Raw genomic sequence first — 25,601 nt, 5'->3', positions numbered from 1 at the left:
TGAACATCTGCTTTTGTCGCATCTTTCTAGGTTTTCTTTTGAAATCAGGCAAAGTGAAAACTGTAAATGACTCCCCTGAATTATGGTACTTACAAATCATTGTTTCTCTGCTACATTCATAGCTATAAACCATCCTTCATGCTGCAGGTCTCAATTTGGCTTCTTCTTTCTAGCTAGGACATAAGCCAACAACCACAATGGCACAAGAATGAAGCTTGCTAATCACAGGAACATTTCCTTAAATGGCTTCTAAACTTACTCATTCAGCAATGCTTTCAGATGGAGCTGTAAGCTGCGCACTGCTGTGTGAATGTTGCTCAGTTCTCTCGACTTCTGTTGAGTTTTGGATAGACGCTGGGGCACTGACTGGTGCTGAGTTTCAAAGTACCGATAGAACTCATAGCTGCGCTTAAGCTCCTCCAAGCAGGCAGAATGGGCACGAGGGAGACCTTGAGTCACATCGGATAAAATATGATGAGGCAAAAGTGCTGGAGTAAGGAACGGCCCAGGAGGTGAATTAGCTGTAGAAAGTAACAGGGCTAACCGTCTGAAGAACTCTGAACTCTGTGCCACCCAGAGTTGGAACAAAACCTGAAAAAAAAAGAGAAAAAAGGCCTAGATCAACAAAATGTATTGGCTAACATTCAAAACAAACTACAGACTTGTTTATCTTAACTTCTGGTTTAAATTTTTCACTTTATCCTAAGTAATGAAAAGAGCTAGGCTTGATCTAACTCTAAGATTAGCCAAGAATGTTACATCAAATTATGCGGTCACGGCATGTGAGGAACTTCTGATTCCCATACAGCAGGTAACACCAGTACCTAATTTAGTGCAGCTCTGCCCTAGAAAACAAGTGGTGATGGAATGAGACACATCTATTAGAAGTAACAATTCCTTGATGAATTATTAAAAAACTTTACACAAAGGAGAAAAGACAGTAGGAATGATGGACCTATACGAGTCCAAAGAAATGAGTCACTGATGGATCCAGAGTTTGGGGTTCACAACTATACCACTGTTTTGGCCTAGGAAATTGCTAAGAAATAACATAAAAATCAGTCCCAGAGTGATCATACCTAGGAACGTCTGGCATGAGAAACTAGAAAATCCATTCTGGAGGAACACACCATGAATCCAGGCAGCAAGGGATCTCTTCAGACATAGTCCTGTTCAAGGGCAGGACAATATCCCCCAAACAAACAAACAAACACAGGAGGAAACAACCTAGTATGAACAAGAGTTAGCAGACAACAAAAAGAGGACTGAACCAATTTAAATTCCAATTTTCCAAACTACGAAAATGGACATTATTTAAACTGTTTTATTAAATGAATGTTAAAATTATGCAAATAATGAATTAAGATAATTTAATGTAAACCTATTTTACCATTAACTTATTTTTTAAAAACGAGCAAGGCCAAATCTCCAAATTGCTAAAGACACACTATCTAGGAATTCTTGAATATAAACAAGCTTAACTCCTAAGGCTTCTTATTTAACTATTAAATTTTGTCACTACAATGATTTTCTATATCCTTTATTTGTTCATTCAGCAAATATTTCTTGAGCACCACGATGTGCCAGGCACTGTTCTAGGTGCTAATAATACAGCAGTGAACAAAAGTGAAAAAAATCCCTGCCCAGATGGAGCTTATATTCAAATAGAGGGGCAACAGATAATAACAAGAAGAAGATAGTTTCCTGGCTGATGGGCTACGGGAAAAACACAGTAGGGAAGGCAAACAGTGAGTGTGCATTTATGTGTGCACACATGGGGAGAAAGGAAGGGTGGGGTGGGGTGGCCAGGAAGCTCTCTAAAAAAGCGTCACCTGAAGGAACTGAGCCATGAGACTCAACAGGGAAAAGAGCTCCAGGGAGCAGGAGGTTCAAGTGCAAACTCCTGCAGCAGGAGTATACCTGGCACATCTGAGGAACAAGAATGTCAGCGTGGCTGGGGTACAGTAAGCAAGGGAGAGTGCAGTAAGCAATGAAGTCACTGAAGTAACTCTGGCTTTTACTCTAAGAGAAATGGGGAGCCCTGAAGGGTTTTGAGCAGAAGAGTTACATGACCCGAGTTATGCTGTAACAGGCTCATTCTAGCTGCTGTGTTGAGAGATGACAGGGAGATGAGAGTAGAAGTGGAGAGACCAGTTACTGCAATAATCCAGGTGAGGGTTAATGGTAGTTTGTATCACAGTGGTTAGTGCCAAGAGGTGAGCAGTAGTCAAGACTCTGGATATACTGTGAAAGTACAACTGTCAGAATCTCTTGATGAATTGTTTGAGAAAAAAAGTGTTATCAAGGATGATTCCAGAGTTTTGGCCCACAGCAACCAAAAGAATCAAGTTGCCATAGCTTACTGCCACTTTAAAAAAGACTAACTTATTATCTAATCACTACCATATTATCCAATTAAACCAAAACTCTGAAGTATACATTTTTTTTCTGTTTGTTCTTTGGATAGTGGAGCTGCTCTGGATGAAGGGAAAACCATAGTTTGTGGGCAAACAGGAAATTTTATTTATTTATTTATTTTGAGGAAGGCTAGCCCTGAGCTAACATCTGTGTCCATCTTCCTCTACTTTATACGTGGGATGCCTGCCACAGCATGGCTTGAGCAGCGGTGCGTAGCTCCACACCCAGGATCTGAACCAGTGAACCCTAGGGCACCAAAGCGGAATGTGCAAACTTAAACGCTGTGCCACTGGGCTGGCCCCTAGGAAATTTTGATTTAAAGTATTTTCATCAATGAGGATTTATTTTTCTAAAGCAGAAAATATACTACATTACAATAATTTAAAAAACTAGTTAAAAATTTAAACAAGGAAAAAAACAGGCATAAGGACTCTGTACTAAATATCTTAAATATGTCTCCCCCAGATACAATGAAGAAGTGGTTTCCTTTCCCAAAGGTGCAGCATTTGCTCTTGTTAAGTTTTCTTTAGGGAAGATATGTGAACAACAAAAAATAAATCCAAAATGTATTTCCTTTGTAGGACACAATGACGATTACACAGGAAAACAAAAGGCCGTGACTTATTTGTAAACCTCTATCACCACATTTTTTTAAAGCTTTAATTAGCGTTGCTCTTTTGAGAGAGAATTTTCTTATAAAATTTAACTCACAAAATTCATTTTTAACTTCTTTTCCTGGGTACAATGGCAATTATACAAGGTGGCAAAACATGGTTTTAGAACATTACAGGAGTTTTCAGCAGTTTATAACCTCCATAGATCTCAAGATAAGGCTTCTTTCAGAGGCTGATATTCCTGGTGACAATGCAACGCAATCACTGAGTTTGGTTATAGATTAACAAGCAAAAATCAAAATACTAGTTAGTCTGATTTGTAAAACAACACGGGTGAGCAAACAGGATCCAGCTACAACTAGCATCATTGGGGGTGGGTGGGAGATAACCGAGAACAAGCCTCACATTTTGGAGCAGGTCACATCAGATGCAATTTTAAAAATTAGCTCACATTTATTAATCACTTACTCTATCCCAGGCATTGGATGGGCAAATATTTAATCCTTTGGAGGTAAACATTATGATTATGCCATGTTTATAAACACAGAAACAATGATTTGCTCCAGACCACATCAGCAGGTAAGCGATGTAGTCAGAGTCAAACTTGGAAAGTCTGACTCCAGGGGGTCCACCTTTTCTCTTTGCTGCCTACACTTAAGCCAAAATACAATTCAGGATTTAACAAGCTTTTGAAAACAACGTATCAAAAGCATAAAGAAATAGGGAAATCACTGAGATATCTTGATGAGTAAACAAAAAATAATTTTAAAAAGGAAATGAAGAAATATGACCAAAATTCTTTCTCCAAATCCTTCTTAAAGAATAACAGCTATTACCATTTTTGAGGACTAATTATACAAAAAGCCCTTCTGTACGTATTTTGTATGTCTTCTCATTTGACCTAACACCTTGTAGGGCAGATGTGGTAACTCCCTTTTAACAGGTGAAGTAAGTTCAAAGAATAACTTAATCAAGGTCAAATGGCTAGTCAGTGTTAGGGCTAAACTATAAACCCAGGGCTGCTCAATTCCGAAGTCTCTGCATTTTCTTCATTAAGACTCTCTCAAACTGTCCTTTGAAAAAAACCTTTATTTCCATAATAGAGTAAAGCATGGTCATTGTATTGAATTTGGGAGTGAATGGAATTACCTAGTGTCACCACTCCCAAAGAGTAGCTATTAGTATCTTGGATTTTCTCCCAGACATTTTTTTTGGATAAGGAGATTGGCCTTGAGCTAACGTCTATTGCCAATCTTCCTCTGTTTTTTTCCTCTCCAAAGCCCCAGCACATGGCTGTATATCCTAGTTGTAGGTCACTGTAGTTCCTCTATGTGTGATGCCGCCACACCATGGCTCAATGAGCTGCGCCTAGGTCCGCACCCAGGCTCCGAATCAGTGAACCCCGGTCCTCTGAAGCAGAGCACACAAACTTAACCACTTGGCCACAGGGCCGGCTGTCTCTCTCAGTCTTTTTTTAAAAACAGAGCTGTGGCAATACCGCATATACGTTTACTTATCCTGATGGTTTCATTGGTGTTAACAGACATTTCTCCAAGTTTTTACAAAATCTTCATAAGAAAGCTGTAGCTGCTGCATAATGGTCCAACATGTGGCTCTACCATAATTCATGCAGCCTTTCCTCTAATGCGGCACATTTAGGCTGTATCCCATTTTTCACTATTGTAAACATAGCTAATAAGCAACTTTGTACATAAAGCTTTCCTCTATTTGGAATCATTTCCTTAAGAAAGACTTGCAGAAGTGGAATTACTGATTCAAAGCATTTTGCTTTTTTAAGGCTCTTTATACGTCACATTGCATTCTGAAACAAATAACTTTAGGGAACTAAGGAAACCAGCAAGAAAACTATTGCAGCAGACGAGTAAGAGAAGATGGCAGCCAGGACGAGGATGGTGGGAAGGGGTATGGAAAAAAGTGGACGGGTTTAAACATTTTCAAGTTTGAACCAACACAAGAATCTGCTGACAGACTGGATATGAGGGGTAAAAAAAGGCATAAAAAGGATGGTGCCCAGGTTTCTAGCTTAATAAGTTACATGGTGCCATTTACCGAAATGGGTTAGAATGAGGGTAAGAATAAGGCAAATTTCAAGCAACAGGAAAGAAAAAACACAGGAGAATATGAGTATTTATGTGAATCTAAAAATTTAAAAGATGTAGAAGTTGATATACAACAGTCTCAAAACAAAGTGGGTCTTGATAAATATGCTGTCAACTACACTTGCACTGATTTTCATGGTATCAAGTGAAGCTTTAAAGACTAGAAACAAAGAAATATCTAAGTGGAATTTACTAAATACTGAAAAGGAATTTAAAGACATTTGTACTGACTTCTTAAAACTACTATTGAAGTCTTACCTCACACATGGTTTTTGTAACTTGCTTTAACTTACGTTTTTCTATGTTGTTATTTTTCTACTACTAACTCCGATGAATGTACCATAAATCATTACCAATCTCATATTACTAAACTTTTAATTTGTTTCCAGTATTTGCTGTTGCAGTATTATGAACATCCTTTGAGTAGATCTGATTACTTCTTCAGATAAATCTGTAAGCTTAAAACTGCTAGAGTAAAGGGCACACACCTCCGCGGAGATTCACTGTAAAAACGAACCAGTTTAAACTTTAACCACTAGTGTGTGAGATCTCCCTGAATCTTTGTTGATAATGATAATCAACTTTGGCAAAATGTTTACTTGTTATTTTTATTTGTATTTCTTCCATTACTAATAAGATTGAAAGTCTTGTCACATTTAATGGCCATTTCTATTTCTTCTTTTCTGAAGTGTTCTTTATACACCTTAGTGTTCTTTATATAGAAAGAATTCAAAGCTTTTATTATAAATCATTGCAGTTTTTTCCTGAGCTTGTTTGCATTTAAAATACGCAGTATCTGAAGTTTATAAGTTTAATTCTTAGGCAGTCAAATATATTCTTTAAGTGGCTCTTAAATATGAGAAAAATTCTTATTCTAAACAAGAACTTTGAAGATTTTTCCAAGGGAAGATGTAGATTTTCTAAGTTCTTTACCTGTGTTTGTTGAAACAAATGGCTAGTCATAAAATCACTCATATTGGTTTCCTATTAAAGTAAATTCACTTACCTCTAAATTCTAAGGCAAGACATACTTATGGTAAAATTTTATTTATTTATTTTTGAGGAAGATTAGCCCTGAGCTAACATCTGCCACCAATCCTCCTCATTTTGCTAAGGAAGACTGGCCCTGAGCTAACATCTGTGCCCATCTTCCTCTACTTTCTATGTGGGACGCCTGCCACAGCATGGCTTGCCAAGCGGTGTGTAGGTCTGTGCCCAGGATCTGAACTGGTGAACATTGCGCCGCTGAAACAGAATATGCGAACTTAACTGCTGTGACACCAGGCCGGCCGCAAATTTTAAGTACTTTGATATTAAAATATAAGGATCCCTTTACCCAATCTTTATGATGCTCTCAGCTTTTCAAGGCAGCTTCACAAACATCAGTAAAGCTATTATGGTGATGATATTCAGCAAACAATAAACGGGAACAGGTGCACCACTTAGGTTCAGAAAGCACAGGCACAATACAAGTGCATCTCCTTCACTTCAACCCCTCCCTTCCACAAGCGGATTACCTTCAACGCAGGCAGGCTGAAGCCATCTGTAAGGTTATGCGCTTCCTCTTCTGAAATCTGCTCTTCACTAAGTCCAAGGCCCAGCTCCTTAAAAGGCACCACACAGATGTAGTTGGTTACATTGTCACTCTCAGAGTTCAGGGGGTAGGTTAAATTAGGTTAAGGCAATCAACAAAGCCTTTTCATTAAAACATAAAAGATACAGTAAAACTGTCCAAAATACCTTTACTGATCTTTATCCTGAACTGTGACTGGAGATTTATGTCAGTTTTTAAAAAAGAAACCGATATTAAAATCGAGTATATTGACATACCTCAGATATCTTACAAGATACTTGTGAATAAAATACTTCTATACTTAAAGAATTAAAAGTTCAACTCTTCACAAGTGCTAATTTAGCTATTTTTGACACCTATCTTTTGAAACTGTATTGTGTACTTTATTGCACCATGGTTCAAGCCCTCCGAACAGTACAGTAAATACCTCTCTTTTCCTGCCAGGCTGCACATGCAGGACACCATTAGCTGACCATTATCTGAAATGCACAGACTACTGATATAAGCAGCACTGAACCGGTCCTATCTAAGTTGTTTAACATAGACACTGCTCCGTTTCCACTTTCCTCTTCCTCATGAGCATCTGTCAATATTACTATGTGATTTTTTCCACTTTAATTGTTTTTGTAAAGATTATACCCATACAGTTCTTGATAATGAACCATTCTTGCATTCCTAGCATACTCCTATTTGGCCATATTATAATAAACTTTTAATATAAGCTAGATTAAATCTATAAATATTCTTTTGAAATATTTTGTATCTCCATTTCTGAGATTGGTCTACAGTTTTTATTCTTTGTAACACATCCTGTTTTAGTAATGAGATTATAGTATCTTCATAAATAAAATGATGTAGGAGAGAATTTCTAACCTTTTCTACATTCTGAAATAGTTTTTTTAAAAAAAACTATAAAACCATCTGGACCTGGTAGTTAAAATTTTTTTAATTCATTTACTTTTTGCATGAGTAATATATTCACATGATTAAAAATTCAAAAGGGGACCAGCCCCAGTGGCCTAGTGGTTAAGTTCAGTGCGCTCCACTCTGGCAGCCTGAATTCAGTTCCTGGGCACAGACCTACACCATTCTGTTAGTGGCCATGGTGTGCTGGCATCCCACATATTAAAAAACAGAGGAAGATTGGCAGAGATGTTAGCTCAGAGCGAATCTTACTCAGCAAAAATCATGGGGTATTAAGGGGTAGAGTAAAACCCGCTTCTTACCATTTTCCCTTAGCCACCTAGTTTCCTTACCCAAAGGCAAAGGCAATCACTGTTACCAGTATCTTGTGTATCCTTCGAGATATTTTATGCATACATACATATGTAAAAGCAAATACAAATATAAATGTGCATGTAGGATATGCATGTATATATATACACATGCACACACACACTTATTTATCCCCTCATACACATATACACACAACCCCTTTTACACACAGATAGAAGGGTAGTACTATAAATACTGCTCTGTGCACTTTGCTTTTTATTTTTTCATTTGGCAATATAATCTGGAGGTCATTAGACAGTAGTACATCAAGAACTTTATCATATTTTTATATATGCAGATTTTTCATTGTTTACATATAATAAGGTGTTTTCTTTTTTAAGTGGAATATTTTTTATCACATGTCGATTCTCTTCAGTTTTTGAATTCTTCCTAGGTCAGTTTTGGAGATTTGTATTCTGGTAAGAAATTATCCATTTCCCCCTACATTTTCAAAGTTGCTGCCACCAAGTTGCATATACTATCCCCTTATAATTATTTTAATTTCTTCCATATCTATGGCTACAACACTGTTCTCACTACTAATCTTGTATACTTCCACTTGCTTTACTTTGATTAGGCAGGCAAGTGTTTATATATTTTATTGGTCTTTTCAAAGAAATGACTGGTGGATTCTTTTTTATCTTAATTCCTTGAGGTTTCTTCTATGGAGAATATGATCTCGTCTCGACCCTGGCTACCTCTCAATCACATCTCATACTCCAACTCCCAACTTCCTGGGCTCCAGTCATGACGGTCTTCCTTCTTTATTCCAATCACGCTAAATTCACTCCTGCCACAAAGTCTTTATACTTGCTGGTCCATTTCCCCGAACACAATCTTTCTCCTCATGCAAATCTCAGTTTGACTGTCATCTCCTCAGAGAGGCCTTTCCCTACCATCCAGTCAAAAAGTGCAACCCACCAATCATTCTCTGTCCTATTGTTTCTTTATAGCAAGTGTCTAAAAATCTCATTTGTGCACTTTTCATTCATTATCTCATCTACTAGAAGGTAAGCTCCACGAGACAAGGATCTCCATGAGAAAAGTGACTGGCACAGGGAACTCACACAATTTGCAATCTTTATTAGGCTATCGCTTCTTAGCCCCCTGCCCCTCACCAAACCATAAGTTTCCTGAGGCAGGGACCACGTCTTTTATGTTGACCATTGTATATCTAGTGACTACCATATTGCTCGGCACTGAGTTTATACTGAATAAATATTCACTGAATGAACAACCACTTGCAGTTTACACGCCACACTGTTGTATGTCTATTTCTTTCCATATCTTTGCTTCCCTCTACTTGGAATGCAGACTGTTATTATCCTTAAGGCCAACTGCTACTCATTCCTTGAGGGTCAACTCAGGTGTCACCTCCCTGAAAGCATTCTCTGACCCCACGGGCCAAGTACATTGTCCTGCTACACTGGAGGCACACTGGGCGCTTACGCTGTATTATAAATACAGGCTTATCTATTGACTACACTCAAATGCCTTTAAAAGTAGGTAGTACAAGTTTTTATTCTGTCTTCCTAGCACACAGCAGGCAGGTATTTAGGCAGTAGGGGAACTAAATGGACAAGTTCTTGACTAAAATTAAAATGCTCTCTCAATTTTCAAAGAGGTAGTATAGTACAAGAAATATCTATATAGAAAAAGTTTCAAGTCATAAATCCTATATTCAGGACACAACTTCATCTCTCACCAGTTGTGGGACGTGAAGCAAATCACACAAAGTGGAGGTTTTACTTAGTTTTCTCATAAAGTGGAGATAAAATCTAGCTGGGAAGGTTTGTATAAGGCTATAATGATAGAGCACAAAGCTCTCTGTAAACTTTAAGCACTGTATTTATCAGTGGTACCATACCCAGCATACTGAAGGTGTAGTCTTTTTGCATTCCACTGACTCATAATTTAACGTATCTATGAGTCTTAACCAAAATAAAGATCTTAGACACTTTCACTTTCAAACAGAACTAATTTCTTGATTTAGTAAATTTAAGTGACAAACTCGTTGTCATGCAGTCTCTGAGTGTTTATTATACACTAGATACTGCCTAAGTGCTTTATATGCACTAACTTATTTGACCTCAACAAAAACACAGTCAGGAAGATTATGTAATTATTGCCATTTCAAAAATGAATAAAGCAAGGCAGAAAGAGGTAAGAAACTTGCTTAAGGTCACTTAGGCAGTAACTGATACAGCCAAAATTTAAACTTAGCCAATCTGACTCTAGAGCCTCTGTTTTCTGAAAGGGGAAGGATTTCCTGCTGCCAGTTTATTTCCATGTCATGACGTAAATTTGCCATGTTCAGTAATTTTTAAAAATGACAGACCTAGCAAAGCCAGGTTTTTCTGACTTTATTCTTTGGACCAGTAAAGGGAGGGACTTCAAGTTTTTCTTGTTAAAAATGAGGCGCAGGAGAGCAGAACTTTCTTCCTGTCTGTTATTATCACTCCCCTTGGAATGTATTTCCAGTTCTAAAATAGTAGTGATGATGGAAATTAGCTTCAAAATAGGCCATCTCAGTTTATAGTTAACTTTTGCAGGATACAACTATAACATCTATATTCAGGACTCCGGAAACATTACTTATTCTTACACACACACAGAAAAGGATATTTTTTCAGCATATATAGGGTAGCTAGCCTTGCTGCTTGAAAGTTGGCTCTTACTGTTCTGTAGACAGCTTTCCGCAGACCGATGAGATGCTGACTGGGATGCTGTCCAGCTTTATTAAATGGGCAAGCAGCACTGACCCTGTCAAGCAAACTTGAAAAGTAAAATGTGATACAACTGTACAGGTGTCCTAAAGTTTTTGTTTCCTAAATCCACAATTCTATTAAGCTTAGAAAAAAAATCCTTTTAATGATTTTCACTAGAAAATGATTACAAATATCCCAACTCAGGCCTCATAAATAGCCATTTCACTGATACACACATAGCTACCAGAAAAAAGACAAATGAAAAATTAAAATCTCAAAGAGTAAAGGCTTCCTCCGACATGGGGACACAATGAATTTTAGTTGAAATATAGTATAAATGTAGGAATATTTATATAAGAAATTGCAACTTTTTTATATAGACACTTTACCTGATAAAATATACTAAAATGGTAATACTTTACATTCAGTTTTTAAATCCTATATCCACAGTAAGAATGAAAGCCTTAGTTACAAACACTTTCCCATTCTTAATATGCATTTACATATGTTCATCAATCATATTTTTGGTAACTTGTACAGAACAATCAAATACTGTATAGAAATACATTCTGTACATTCACAAAAGTAGGGTAAAATGACTTACCCACCTGCTGCCACTGGCACTTACCTACTCAAAATGAAATAGGGGACGCAGAAAGGTAACAGGACCAGTGGCCAACAGGGGAATGCAAGTAGAAAGGCAAAGGAAGGGTTACTATGTAGTAGCATAGCTACTCTCAAAACTGTTCAAGAGGAAGGACATTTCATAGCACTTTCCAAAAGATAAATGGAGAGTTCCTATTTGCAACAATGACAGACGTTAGGCTTTTTATAAAGGAAATTATGAATGATTACATATTACATAGTTATTGGATAATAGTTTTTTCACCTAGCCAGTAACCTCTCAATAGCAAAACAAAATATTGGAATTTATTAATTTCTCATAACAATATAACCACAAATGTTTAGAACAAGACATCTAACTTAAAACTTTAAAAATTTCAATCAAACTAAAATATATTCAGCATTAAAAATCTACAAAAAACAGAGGGCAATGACTGATAGGCTTATTTTAAAATAACAGAATGAGGCAAAGAAGGGTTAAATTATTGGCTAGAAAGGACAAATTAAGGCAGAGCAAAACAGCACCCATGTTTTCAATATATGGCACTATTATTTGTATTCCATTTTACTAAATGAGTCTTAAAAATTAAAAATATCTCTAAAAAATTATGATTCAAGATTTGTTATTCCTTATAATTTTTTTCAATCAATTATCCAGCTGGAGGCAAGTGAAGCACAATTTTTTTCCAACATTTCTTCTGCCTGTCTGCATCTGAATAGATGGAAGTCATGATGTGGAGGTAAATCATGTCTAACTGGCCCATTTTAGTTCTTCCGGCCTATTTTATACATATGGGTAAAAGCTGGACAATGACAAAAGGCACAGAATCCCCTATACTAGGCTACAGAGCATCAACTGAACACAGCCACTTTGCTTAACCAATCAGTCCTCTCAATAAAATGCTGTGCGAAAATGAAAAGCAACTATTACTTAGTCTTAGTGTGATTCTTAACATTTAAAATAAGACCCTCAAACAACTTAATATTTGATATGCTCTATCAATAAGAAGTGGACTTTAACCACAATGGAAGGACAAAAATTAACAGACCAAGGACCGTTACATTTCGAATTGTGCAGAAAGTTATAAAATCTCAATGTCTTGGGATTGCTTAAACACTGTTCTAGAACAAACAGAGCGAAGCCTAAGATGACTACTAGAGAGTCTTCCACTTCCCTGCTTCCATGATTTTCCAGAAACAGCTTTTAAGTCAAGATTAAGTACTACTCTAGAGCAGAGCAGAGTGAAGGATGCAATGACTGTCAAAGATTCTTCTGGCCCCCTTTTCATGATTTTCCAGGTACAACTAATTAAGAGCAATAATCAGTCCACCATATACTTTCTCCCACCTATAGACTGCAAAGGTTATATAAATTATTAATTATACTACAGTAGAACTGTCAACTGTTAGCGTTTAGCAGACAGCCTAGTGTACTGGAAACAAGCTTTAGGCTCAGATGGAATGGATGGAACATTTGCTCTACCACTTAAAATTGCCTGCCTTTAGTTGTATGCACAATTGCCTACCACAGTATATGCAACATAACTGGTGCTCAATAAATATAACTTTCCCTTTAGTAATAGAATAAATAGCCTATATATCCTATAGCTTAATATACTTACAAGCTAGACTGATGAATATTTAATTTTCCCATGGAAATGTGAAACATTATTATTTGTATGATATTCTGAGAATAACAGTGCCCAAGTAATCTGCTAACGTTTACCTAAAGAATATTATTAATATAAAGCAAGATTTTTCAAAATGAATTCATGTCAAAGACATCTATCATTTAAACCGAGGAAAGAGAGCATCTGACAGGGAGTAAAGGGAACAAACATTTATTGGGTAACTTTGCATGCTAGGTTCAATGTTAGGCTCTCTCCATACATTACCTCATATAATCATACAGTAACACACAGAAATAACCACGATTCTCAAAGTACTGTGGTTTTTCAAACTACATGAGCAGAATCATACTACATATTAAATCTAGCATATAATATATTTATTCCTTCACTTAGCAGGTCATAGACTTTAATAAGCACCAAAGAGAAACCTAGTTTTTTTGTAAATGCAACACAGAAGTGCAAATAGGTAATAAATATTCTAATTTAACTGTGTAGTAGAAAAGAATTATTTAAAAAGTAAAATGAAAAATGAACTCACAGTGTAAATCCTCTGGAAATGACTTCAGTTTCTTGAATGAGACGTAAAGCTTTTCTCACAAGGTTAGTAAAAGCTCGGCTATTTGTTGCTGTATCTTCCAAAAGAACATTGTATTTTTTTAGGGTTACTTGTAGTTTGGCTGTCCTCCATAATCTCAAAACTTTTATGATCAGATAAACAAACAGAATCACTCCCCATAGCAGCCAGGAAGATACAATCCACCAAGTGGGAAGCATAATGAGCAAACTAATGAAGGCAAATAGCACTGAGACATCCCTATAACAGAGAAAACAAGAAAATGATATCCATCAGACCAGAGAAAGATGAGTTACTTTAGTCAGTAGTTTAGGTTTACTAAAGTAGATAAAATACTAATTTTTAATATTAAAATAATTTTTTAGTATTTGGAGATATTATGAGTTCCTTTTTTCCCAAAGTCAGACTTTAATTATTTGCACAGAAACATACAATAGCTCAAGAAAATATAAACATTTTTCCAATTAGAAATTATACTTGATGAGTAATTGTTTTGAGTGAAGTCATTTAATTTTAAATAATCATCACAAATCTGGAATACACATTCTTACTATAGACCATGATATGGACAAGCTTTGTACTTTTATACTTTTTTAACTAAAGTAAAAATATGTATGAACATTTCTTATTTGGGTCAATTACAAATCCACAGACTAAAATACATCTTTTATACAATGAAGGCTTTGATGAAAATGTGTATATACAAGAAAAAGGGGAATACAGGGGGAAATGTGTCTGAGGATATCTACAAACAACATCAACAATACTTGAAGACATTATAGTCAAACTACAAAGAAAGTCACATGGAAGAATAACAAATATTTGCCTGCTCTGATTTCCTTTGGAATCCTTTACTTTCAAACAATACTGGTAATATCATCAAGCAAAATCTCATCACATACTTTTATGTACTAATAGCAAAGTCTAAAATTATCTACAGGTCTCATAGGTGCTTAATCACATTTGTGCTTAATCACATTTGTGCTTAAAAGAAACTTGAAAGGAAAGCTCTAAAATTCTTAGAACCTATGGTTCCTTCTAGCAGCTTCTTAATTTCTTAGATTTTTAAAGGATAAGATGCTTTACTTCATCATCCTGAGACACAGATTTGGAAAACATCATACTTCGCTGTTGTAATACGAAGCATTTGTCAGAGTGACAGGAAAGAGAGAAATTCAGAACACTGAGGCCAATGAATGTAACTGCCTGTATAACTTCAACAGTTCAAGCAACGATTTAGTTCCTTTAATAAACTCGTACTTCAATAGGAAGAGGACATTAACAGTTCTGTATATATAATCCCTTCTTACTATTTTTTTTAAAACAGATTCTGGCATGGAACTGATTCTGGCATAAGACCAAATATTTGAAGTAGTTGAAAAGTTTTAGGATAGCATGAATTGTCACACTATGTTCCCTAGGATCTCTTCTTGGCCAACAAAACAAGAGTTGACTATTTACCTCCATGTCCCATCCTGTCCTTGGTGTCTCTACAATGTGATTACGATATAACTGAGTGATTATAAAGGAACATATAGAACCAGCCAGGGCTGCATGCACACACGTGCATAGGTATAGGGGTAAGAGAGATTCTTTTTGGCACATGTTATACCTGCTTGTTGGATTGTTAAAAACAGAATTAATTATATTCAGTTGAGAGTACACAACAACCTAATTGGATTTTTTCCCTAGCTTTAAACAGTATTCACTTTAGAAAGTTACTTTTTTTTTTGAACCTCTGGCACATCATTACATTAGTTACAATGCTAAAAGGTATGGAACGTTTATAAGGCCTTTACAATGGAGAGCATGATGACAGATTTCCTCTGCTAATACTCTATATGTAAGCAAAGGATAGCTGTTTTCTGGACAGTACCAAATATTAGGGGTTGCCAGGGAGCAAAGTGTTGGAAGGTGTCCATTTTCCTGTTGTTGAGGTTGCCCTGCAGACAGGATACTGGGATCAAGTAGCTCAATCAGCTCCACATCCTCTTGTAACAGGACTTCCTGTTGCAGGATGGTATGTAGCGAGTCGAGTCGGAATCCAATATCCTTGCCATTAAAAGACCGGAAGAGAGGTATTAGTACATACATAAGTTTGTATTAGATGCTAAGTTCCTAATAAGATTTAGAGGTGTTTATTTTCAGTATAGACTCTATGAAGAAGAAACAACAGTCCAATCTATCTTTAGTATGATGTGTGAAGTTTTACTTTCATTGTCAACGTGAAACAATAAAGACTGAGGTAAACATTACTGAGCCACTAGATGTGAAATATAAATTTTTAATTAAGAGATATGAAGTAATTAGATTAATAAACCTGTTTAGTGAAGCCTAACTAATTAAATAGCTGAAACACAACAGGGAAAACATAATCCTGTAACAGATGCTGTCCCTGAGTACTCTAACAATATAGCCAATATCTAAGAATTACATCAGCAGGATCAAGGCCTTTTAAAAACGGACATTCAGATATTTAAAATACATCGTTAAGAAATGTAATGCAAAACCACAATAACATGTGCATAGCACTTTATAGTTTACAAAATGCTTTCACATATACCAGCTCATTTATTCCTCCCTCTTTTCCTTCTATTCATCTATCAAGGAACATCTTATGCATACCAGGTACCAGGCTTGATACCGAGGGCACAAGAAAATAAACAAGACATACAAGTCTCTATTCTTAAAGAGTTCAGAGTTTAATGAAGAGGACTGAAAAGCAAATAGTTACAATATAATGTGCACAGAAGTGCAATGAGGTATACCTAGAGTACTATGAAAATGGCATAGAGGGACCAAAACTTGCAGTGAGGTCAGAAAGAGCAAAAGAGGTGATGTCTGTGCTGAGTCTTAAAGGATGAATAAGAACTGACCAGAGGAAACCATGGGAAGAGTGAGATGAGACAGAATCAAACCTTCTCTAGTTTGGGAAGCTGCAAGTCACTGACATTAGTTTTGTGCACAGAATACATGGTAGAGAGGTGAGAGATGAGCTAGCAGTGTTAGTGCAGACAGGTTAATTCTCACAGGAACCCTGTGATGTCCATTATCATTCTCATCTCCATTCTACAGAGAGAAAACCAAAGCCCAAAGAGATTAAGTAACTTCCCAGAACTCTGATTTCAAATCCTAAGTCTTTGGGAGTTGATTCTGCTTCCCTGTATATAGTCTGCTCTAACAGAAAATCTAAAGTTTTATTTTGTATTAAATTTAGGAATAGAGTGATCCTATTGTCTGATAAAAATAAAGAGAACTTTTAATGGACAAGGCCTTTAGCAGTTAACGTAAAACTGGTTATGTCTAGGGTTTGAAGGCAATAGGTTTGTTCGTCTTAGTCAATCATTCCTATATCACAGAGTCCAGACCCGGTTGATTATAATGGAGACTTAAGTAGGAATGCAGTGATCTATACATCAAACCATAAGCACATATCCTCTTAATCATGGGTTACATCACTTTTAGAGAAGGAGAAGAATATATATATATTATTTTGGTGAGGAAGATTGGCCCTGAGCTAACATTTGTGCCAATCTTTCTTTATTTTGCATGTAGGATGCTGCCATAGCATGGCTTGATGAGCAGTGTGTAGGTCTGCTCCTGGGATCCAATCCTGGGAACCCCAGGCCACCGAAGCAGAACGTGAGAACTTAATCACTATGCTACTGGGCCAGCTCCAGAAGAATGTTTTTAATATTAGGCCTATCTGGAGACATTTATTTTCAATTATCAAAAAAAGAACATCTAATCAATGGAATGTTGATCCTCCTTTTAGCCTGGTGTGGCTTTTTCACTATCTACTGACACACCCTGCATGGTCCTCTGCAGTACTTTTATGTGTCATATTTAAACTGTTGCTTCTTCTCTCTTCTTACAATTCTAACATTAGGAAGCACTTAGTGTGACATCCCACCCCGCTTTCATAAAGAGAGAACAGCCCAACTCACTTTATACTCTTTGTGGCGAGCGGCAGGAGGGCTAAAAAACCAAGGAGGTCAGTAGGCGGAGCATGGTAGCTTTTCAAGTGATCTTTGAAATAAATCTTCACCTATCAGCCTTACTATTTAGTTTGGATTCCCCAATCAGACATAGTCATATTCAAATATAAATATGAAAAATCAAACTTTTGCTACAAAAGTTTTAAATTATAACTTTTATGAGACCCCTATGTACTTGTATATGGGCAAGTTTAAAGAAGCCTAACCATAAACGAAGGCTAAGGCAGACAGAGAGGGGGAAAGCTATTAACATGGAATGCAAGCTCTCCCTCTTCATGGACCCTAGCATAGACATGCCGCTTTATCAGACATTCACTTTCTTCACACCTTTTCTTGGCATCGGATTTGTTGCAAAACTGGGATAATGTCTCCCCGAAACCAACGTAATTCGAGGTAGTATTAATAGCTTTGGAAATACATGTTTCAAGAGTGAAACTAACAACCTACAATCATCTATACATACAAATGAACTTGAAAGGGACCAAGATACTCCAAACAACTAAAGCAGCCTTGTCTTAATGATCAAATCACCTCTACAAAGGAAGAACTTGAATATTCTGATAATTTTAGCTGTAAAATTGAATCTGACTAAATTAACAAATTAAGCTTTTTCTTAAGGATAAACTGTAAAATTATACATTACTCTTTAACTATAAAAATAAGAACTGCAGAAAATACAGTAATCAAACTACTGGGAAAATAGACACCTGCTAAATTAGGAAACATGTCACAATAGCCCTATTTAGACTTTAGGCCCAAGACTCAAACAAATGAAGAAATGTAAAAGGTACTAATTTTGATCCACTTAAATATTAGTAGGTCTTATCTGTATAGTTGGCTGCTCTGTGCTTCGGGGAAGTGTACTATGTGAACTGTGGCTCACCCTCAACAAGTGTGAATGCTAAGAGTTAAAGATTTTATTTTTTTTCCTTTTTCTCCCCAAAGCCCCCCGGTACGTAGTTGTATATTTTTTAGTTGTGGGTCCTTCTAGTTGCGGTATGTGGGATGCCACCTCAGCGTGGCTTGATGAGCGGTTCCATGTCCGTGGCCAGGATCCAAACCGGTGAAACCCTGGGCCGCCAAAGTGGAGTGCACGAACTTAACCACTCGGCCACGGGGCCAGCCCCTGAATGCTAAGATTTAGTACCTAGGTTTATATCCTGGTTCCACAACTTAAGCAAGTTAACAACCTTTCTGATCTAGTTTCTTCATCTGCAAAATGAGGATAATAATAGTACCCACTTCAAAGGGTTGTTGTGAGGATTACATGAGTCAATATTTGTAAGCTACAAAGAAGAGTGTCTGGCGCACAGTAAGCACTATATAAGTGTTAGCTGTTAGTGTTGTTAGTACACATGAAATAATTAAAATATAGTAAAGAAAAGCACACATCTATACCATAGAACACAGCATAGACAAGTGCTACTAGGTTGTTGTAGAAAATAAGTTATCCAATAGGCTGAAGTTTCTGGGAAAAGCCTTGAGGAAGAGCTGGGATTGCTGACTCGAAAGATTCCAACAGAGAGAAAAATGGAAAGAATTTCACCACAGTACAATAGTACAAACATAGACATAGAGAATAGGTATAGAATAAAGGAAAAGGAGGACTAGAGTTGGCTGATGAACATATTGGTAGATAAGGCTGGAAATGTAGGTTAAGGCCAAATTATGTAGACTCTTTCATGCTGAAGTGATGAATTGGACTTGATTTGATGGATAATGGGGATCCTTTTAGGATCTAAATAGAGAAATGGCATGAGAAGGTAACTTAGGAATATTTCTGCCTGGATGGAATGAAAGAGTATGAGAAGCAAAGCTAAAGAATAAAGAGATTTCTATTTTTGCCCCTAGGGATGAAGAAGGGAACTTATTCATGTGTCAATGTACTTCAATGATCTTATACACTTTTTAATATATAGTGCTATTTCATAAAGCCGATGAGGAGCAAATGAGATAACATGTGTGAAAGCACTTTATAGGCTAAAAAGCACTTAAAAAGTGCCAGTACCACTATCATCATAATTGCTATAAAGGAATTTTTTTCCAAACTTTAAGAAGAAAAGTACTACCTTAACAAAATGTTCAGATATCATGGAGTAATTGCCAGTATTTTTTATAAAAGAAAAAAGGGACTGGTTCAATATCTGTACAGCTAACAAAAATTTAAATATGTCACCATTGAGTCAATCAATCTCATGCCAGAAGCCATCTGGGAAACTCCTCATTCCATTATTAATAAACTATTTCTTAGGTACGTACGCCCTACAATTCTCCATAAGGGAGGCACAAAAGAGATGCATATAGAAGCTGGCATTTTATAGTGAAACATGACTTGAAACATGTGGCCAGTGACAGAGAACCAAGAATGAAAAGATCAGGACTATGATTAAACCACAGAAAAATGTACATGGATCCATATACCTTACCACAGTCCTAGCATCACTGAAGAATGAGGATGGCTCCACCTGGATAGAGATGATATTCTACGTAGATGACAAGACACTTCATTGACCTTCTTAACACACCTACAAAGATGAAACCCTGCACAGAGAACTTGCCCATTTGGGTTGCCAAAAAAGTAATTTCAGTCAGTCAAAACACAATAATACGCGAGCTAGAGAGGAGTATTGTATACTAGAAAGAGCCTTGGCTTTGAAACCAGAAGACCTGAGTCCAAATTCTGACTCTATCACTTTCTAGCTGAACATTCTTGAACAATTCACTAAATAAGTATTCCTAAACCAAATTCAACTGTATGAACCTCAGGCTTTCCAATTGGTAAAATGCACTACACCTTACAGTGTTTAAATTACCAAATCAAAATGTGAAAGCACTTTGTAAACATCTCTACACAAATGATAATTTACAAGAATGATAATTATCATCTTAAGGTCAGAAGCCAGCAGAGGATCCTGAAACATGCTTACTTGTAACTTGATTATTCCTTTTGAGAGCCATGAGAGCTTCATTTTTGTAGGTATACCACCTGGATTTTGTATTGATAGGATATAAAACGTTGAAGTATTCCCTCTTGAGGATCAGAGGTCAAGCAACAGATATATTACAGCAGAGAGTAGGGAAAAAAAAGTCAGCCTCACACGAATCACAAAGACTCTCAACGTTGACTATGCCAAGTCCTTGGGAAATTCTGTGATTTATCAGCCCCAGGAGACTAAACTTCACATATGAAGTTGTCAGAGAATGGTAGATTAGTGATAAGTAAATTAGGGAGGAACTACTTTTGATTTGATCTCATTAATAGCTATATTCCCTTTCCTATTAAGAGGAACAGCTGTCAATGAAGGAAGATGGCAGCAGGAAATTAGTAATCTAATAAATACGGTTTCAATAACTACCAGAATATGCTATTTGAAGTGGCTAATAACCTCTTAAAAGAACTATGAAATAATACTAACGAGTACAAGCTCAAAGATCCTCAGATTTTGAAGAATTTCTTTCTTTTTTTAGGTGATATAAACTTCATGAAGTGAACAGTCTCCTTTCAGAGAACTACCTAGAATTTCTAATCACAATCAATCACTGCCCAAATCCACAGCAAAACAAATTCTGATTCATTGATTCTCTCACTAATAAACTGGAGCCCTGAAAATTAACAAAAAGAAATAAAGCAAACACTTACCAACTTGCGAAGTAAGTCATCATTCCTATTGCACTGAGAAAAAATCCAACTTTGGATGGTTTCAGCCACTTTTAACAGGATGCCTCGCTGAAGGAAATAAATGACATTGTACAGGATTATTAAACCACACCCAAACAGCAGAAAAACTTTAAATAACTTGCTTCTAATTAATCAGAATTTTTATCAGAAAAAGAGAGGAAAAAACCATCCAGGTTATATGCTTTGTCAGCGTGTCTCAGCCTCCTTATTAGTTCCCAAATGTACTTGTACATCAGAATCATCTGGGAATTTAGAATTACATTCCTGGGCCTCCACACTAAAGGTTCAGATTCAGTAAGTTTGGAATGAGACCTGAAATCTGATCTTTAAAACGCAGTCAGAAGTTATCTTGATGTAGCCCATTTATCTTGGAAACACTATCTATGTCAACATGATGATGGATTTCAACAAACTGTTGAATGTTCTCAAATATTATGAACATTTCATTCCACAATACTAAGGCAGAAAGATATTTTAATCAATTTTAGAAAAACTGTCTCATGTTGAAATAAAAGTTACATTATTGAATCAACCAAAAATTCAATTTACCTTAATAGCCCATTTCTTGAGCGTGCCAGTAAATGAAGTTTCCACGCATTGAGTGATTACTATATCCCAGGTACTAAAGAAGGGTCATAGGTAGGGGGCTGGCCCAGTGGTGCAGCAGTTAAGAGACCACGTTCCACTTCTGCGGCCGGGGGTTCACCAGTTTGGATCCCGGGTGCGCACATGGCACCGCTTGGCATGCCATGCTGTGGTAGGTGTCCCACATAAAAAGGTAGAGGAAGATGGGCATGGACGTTAGCTCAGGGCCAGTCTTCCTCAGCAAAAAGAGGAGGATTGGTAGTCATTAGCTCAGGGCTAATCTTCCTCAAAAAAATAAATAAATAAATAAAGAAGGGTCATGGGAACAAAGATGAATACACCTAACTGCTGTTTTCAAGAACTCAGCATAGAAGAGATGGTACAAATAATTACAAACCAATGTAAAGTGTGGAAAAGTGTGGGAAAAGAGGAGGGCAAGAGGAGGTAACACTGGAGCTAAGCCCTAACAGCTGAGTAGGAATTTAACAACAAAGGAGGGAAGAACACTTCAGGCCAGGTAACAGGAAGAATAAAGGAGAGAGCCATGAAAGCACATGCCATAGGGATGGTGGCATAGTTTGGGAAAGCTAAGACCCAAGGGAAGAAGGAAATAGTGATGAAGTTAAAAAAGTTCTCTGAGATGAGTTTTAAAGGACTTTGGCCTTACATGCCATAATAGTTTAGACTTTACCCTGTAGGCTGTGAGGATCTACCACAGGTTTTTACACAAGGAAGTTAAACAATAAAAATCAGCATTTTAGAAAAATAACTGGCAAGAGTGCAGAGGCTGTACTGGCAGGGAATTGCGGTAGCCAAGAAGCATGATTAGGAGGATGGTTAATAGTGCAGCTAAATAAGGATAAAGGCCTGAACTAGGCTAGCAAAAACGGTAATGGATAAAGGTTCGACTTTAGAGACACAGAAGTTGACTTGATACATCACTTAATGATCAAATCAACGTAGGAGTGATGGAAAACAGTAAGATAACTGAGAGGCTGATAATTTGGGAACATAGAAAGAATATTTTGTTTGTTTTGGAAGTGCTGAGGAAAGAAGCTATTTTAGACATGCTAAACCTGAGTTTCCTGGGGCACAAACAGGTGGAAATGTCTAATAAGCATGGAACTCAGCAAAGATGGAGAATGGATGTAAGTGGCCAAAGAGAGCAAGAAAGTAGATGAGATTGCTCAGAGGAAACAGACCAAGCAGAGAAGAGGCCTGATGCTAAAACCTTATGAAAAGAACCTTTAAGAATAATCACAGGATGGGTCCGGCCCCATGGCCGGGTGGTTGAGTTCTCGTGCTCTGCTTCGGCAGCCCAGGGTTTCACTGGTTCAAATCCTGGGTGCGGACATGGCAAAGCTCATCAAGCCATGCTGAGGCGGCGTCCCACGTGCCACAACTAGAAGGACCCACAACTAAAAATACACAACTATGTACCCAGGGGGCTTTGGGAGAAAAAGGAAAAATAAAAAATCTTAAAAAAAGAATAATCACAGGAAAAGAAACCAGAAAATGAGACAGAGAATGAATATTCATGGTGAGATAACCAAGACAGACTACTCAATAACTACTTAACCACATTAAAAAATAAAAGTTAAAAAAAGGTAATTAATGCTAATTATTGTTTCATCATGAAATCACCTTATATAAAACATTTGCTTTCCAAAGAAAATAAATTTGCACTTCCCTTCTTGAACAGAATTTGGGGAGGCAATTCTAAAAATATATCCCAAGAAGGAACTAAATAGTACAACAAGTCTTTCTAAAATTTAGCTGCCTCAGATTTAGAAAAACTCCATTAAAAAAAAATACAGCTCCTACTGTTGAAATGTGTAATATGAAAACTAAATAAACTTTCTAGACATGGTAATTTAAAAAAATATCCTCTGGCTACGCTTTTTATTGTTCCTGAATTTCTGAGGGGGTGAAATTTTAAACTCCCATTTTGTTTGTTTCTAAGTTAGTAACAAGATTTCTACATGTAAAAACACCTGTCATAAATGAAAAGGACTAAACACCTACAAAATCCAAGTTTGCACATGCACACAAAAAATAATAGAACAGGTCAATGCCTATCTCCCACCCAAAGATTGTCCCCTGGCTCCTTCATTGTCTTGTCGCCAAGTAATCTCAAATTCAAGTTTTAATCTATAAATAACCTATTACATGTATCTGTAGGTTTTGCTTTCAAAACTCTTCCCAGGAACATGCATATTTGAAAGAAGCAAGGAGAAGAAAGAGTTTAAGTATTACATAGGAAGAGCAAAACTGGTTCTGACCTTTGTGAGCTCTACCTCTCCTAACTTCCACCTTGCGGGTGTCAGTCAAAAAAAGATTTCTCTGGTGTTTACTCTGCTCTTGCAAATGGGCCCAAGTAGGTTACCTCACATTTTAGGTGTTTTTCTAAGAAGATGGGAGAAAAGATCGTCACCTCTCTATTAACAGAGTAAATCACTAATTGAAAACTTTAAAAGCCTTCTCCTGGAAGTAATTGAGTCTTGTAATAAAACATTGATTAAACTAGAAAGCTCAAAAAATGAGGTAACCTGGTTACATTCTTTCCCATTAAATTAGAATTCCTTTTGTTAAAACTGAAATGTACTGCAATATTGTTTTATTTTAGTAAATATGGCTAATAGAACACAAATGAACCTAGTAAATGCATTTTTTTTAAAGGTATACTTTTTGGTGAGGAAAAGTGGCCCCAAACTAACAGCTGTTGCCAATTTTCCTCTTTTTTTTTCCTCCCCAAAGCCCCAGTACATAGTTGTATATCCTAGCTGCAGTTCATTCTAGTTCCTCTATGTGGGATGAGGCCACAGCACGGCCTGAGTGGTGTGTAGGTCCACGCCCAGGACCCAAACCAGCTAACCCTGGGCTGCTGAAGTGAAACATGCAAACAACACCTGGGTGGTTAAGGCCGGCCCCTAGTCAATGCACTTTATAGAACATAATTAATAGAGATTCTTCAACTATCTAAGCATCACCACGCTGCACATCAACTATGAGATATTTACTGTATAAAAATATATAATACTGCAGATACAAAGGGCATCAGAAATTGAGGTAAATATACCCACTCTATCACATACCCTTGAAACTGTGTATGAAATACCCTATCAATTTGCTTTCTTATAATTTGTGCTCTCTTAAAAAAAATATTTAAAGAAAAAAATTCCAGTTAACATAGGAGTCCTAATAGTTAGGTTCTCACTAAGGTTTTAGTATGTTTTTCTAGTTCCCTCTGGATAATTTCAATATTTAAATAAATAATATATTTTAATCCTCAACCATATTCATTTCCATTCATTATAGAAATTACCCATGAGAGAGTAGGAAACAGCAAGGATTCATGTTTATCTAAACAGACAGTTTTGTACTAGTGATGAAATAAAAAATAAAGTCTTAGTGTCGGGGAGGACATGAAAGTGCTTACAAGGCATTTTGCTTTTGCTTTTTGCAAGGGTAATGGTAAAGGCAGTTTAATCACTAAGGTAAAGATCAAGTCAGAGAGAATGGGCATGCTTTCTTACTTTTGGCAGGGCTCTTGTAGGAGGCTTTTGTTGTCCCTCTGTCACTGTGCATTTTTCTGGCTTTGGTGACAGAGAAGAACATATTTCAAAGTCTGTGTGTCCCAGATCCTGTAAGTACTGGTAAAGTGGAGAATTCTGAAAGAGACACATAAAACAAAGCAAATTTCAAGATCATTACTATTTCATAAGTTATAGAGGCTAAATTCCATACTGAATTTCATTACCAAACTCAACTATCACGACCAGTATATCCAAACTCTGTAGAG

At 36.7% G+C, this 25,601-nt stretch overlaps 1 protein-coding gene across 15 annotated transcripts in view; it reads right to left on the bottom strand.

The window, feature by feature from the left end:
* The window catches only part of VEZT (vezatin, adherens junctions transmembrane protein), a 75,317-nt gene that overhangs the window by 22,812 nt on the left and 26,904 nt on the right, over positions 1–25,601 (bottom strand). For 3 of the 15 annotated variants that reach the window (XM_070600398.1, XM_070600408.1, XM_070600401.1), the window contains exons 2-9: positions 25,336–25,470; positions 21,176–21,262; positions 19,962–20,018; positions 15,414–15,589; positions 13,502–13,777; positions 10,626–10,775; positions 6,670–6,817; positions 260–591 (exon numbers count right to left, since the gene is read on the bottom strand). In XM_070600398.1, the coding sequence (XP_070456499.1) occupies positions 260–591; positions 6,670–6,817; positions 10,626–10,775; positions 13,502–13,777; positions 15,414–15,589; positions 19,962–20,018; positions 21,176–21,262; positions 25,336–25,470 (1,361 nt within the window). The remainder of the gene's footprint in view (positions 1–259; positions 592–6,669; positions 6,818–10,625; positions 10,776–13,501; positions 13,778–15,413; positions 15,590–19,961; positions 20,019–21,175; positions 21,263–25,335; positions 25,471–25,601) is intronic. The other 12 variants (XM_070600399.1, XM_070600409.1, XM_070600404.1 and 9 more) reach the window with 6 other exon arrangements.

The sequence above is a fragment of the Equus przewalskii genome, chromosome 29, assembly GCF_037783145.1.
Source record: "Equus przewalskii isolate Varuska chromosome 29, EquPr2, whole genome shotgun sequence".
In the NCBI taxonomy this organism is placed as follows: domain Eukaryota; kingdom Metazoa; phylum Chordata; class Mammalia; order Perissodactyla; family Equidae; genus Equus; species Equus przewalskii.
This window is presented reverse-complemented; position numbering and strand designations above follow the sequence as displayed.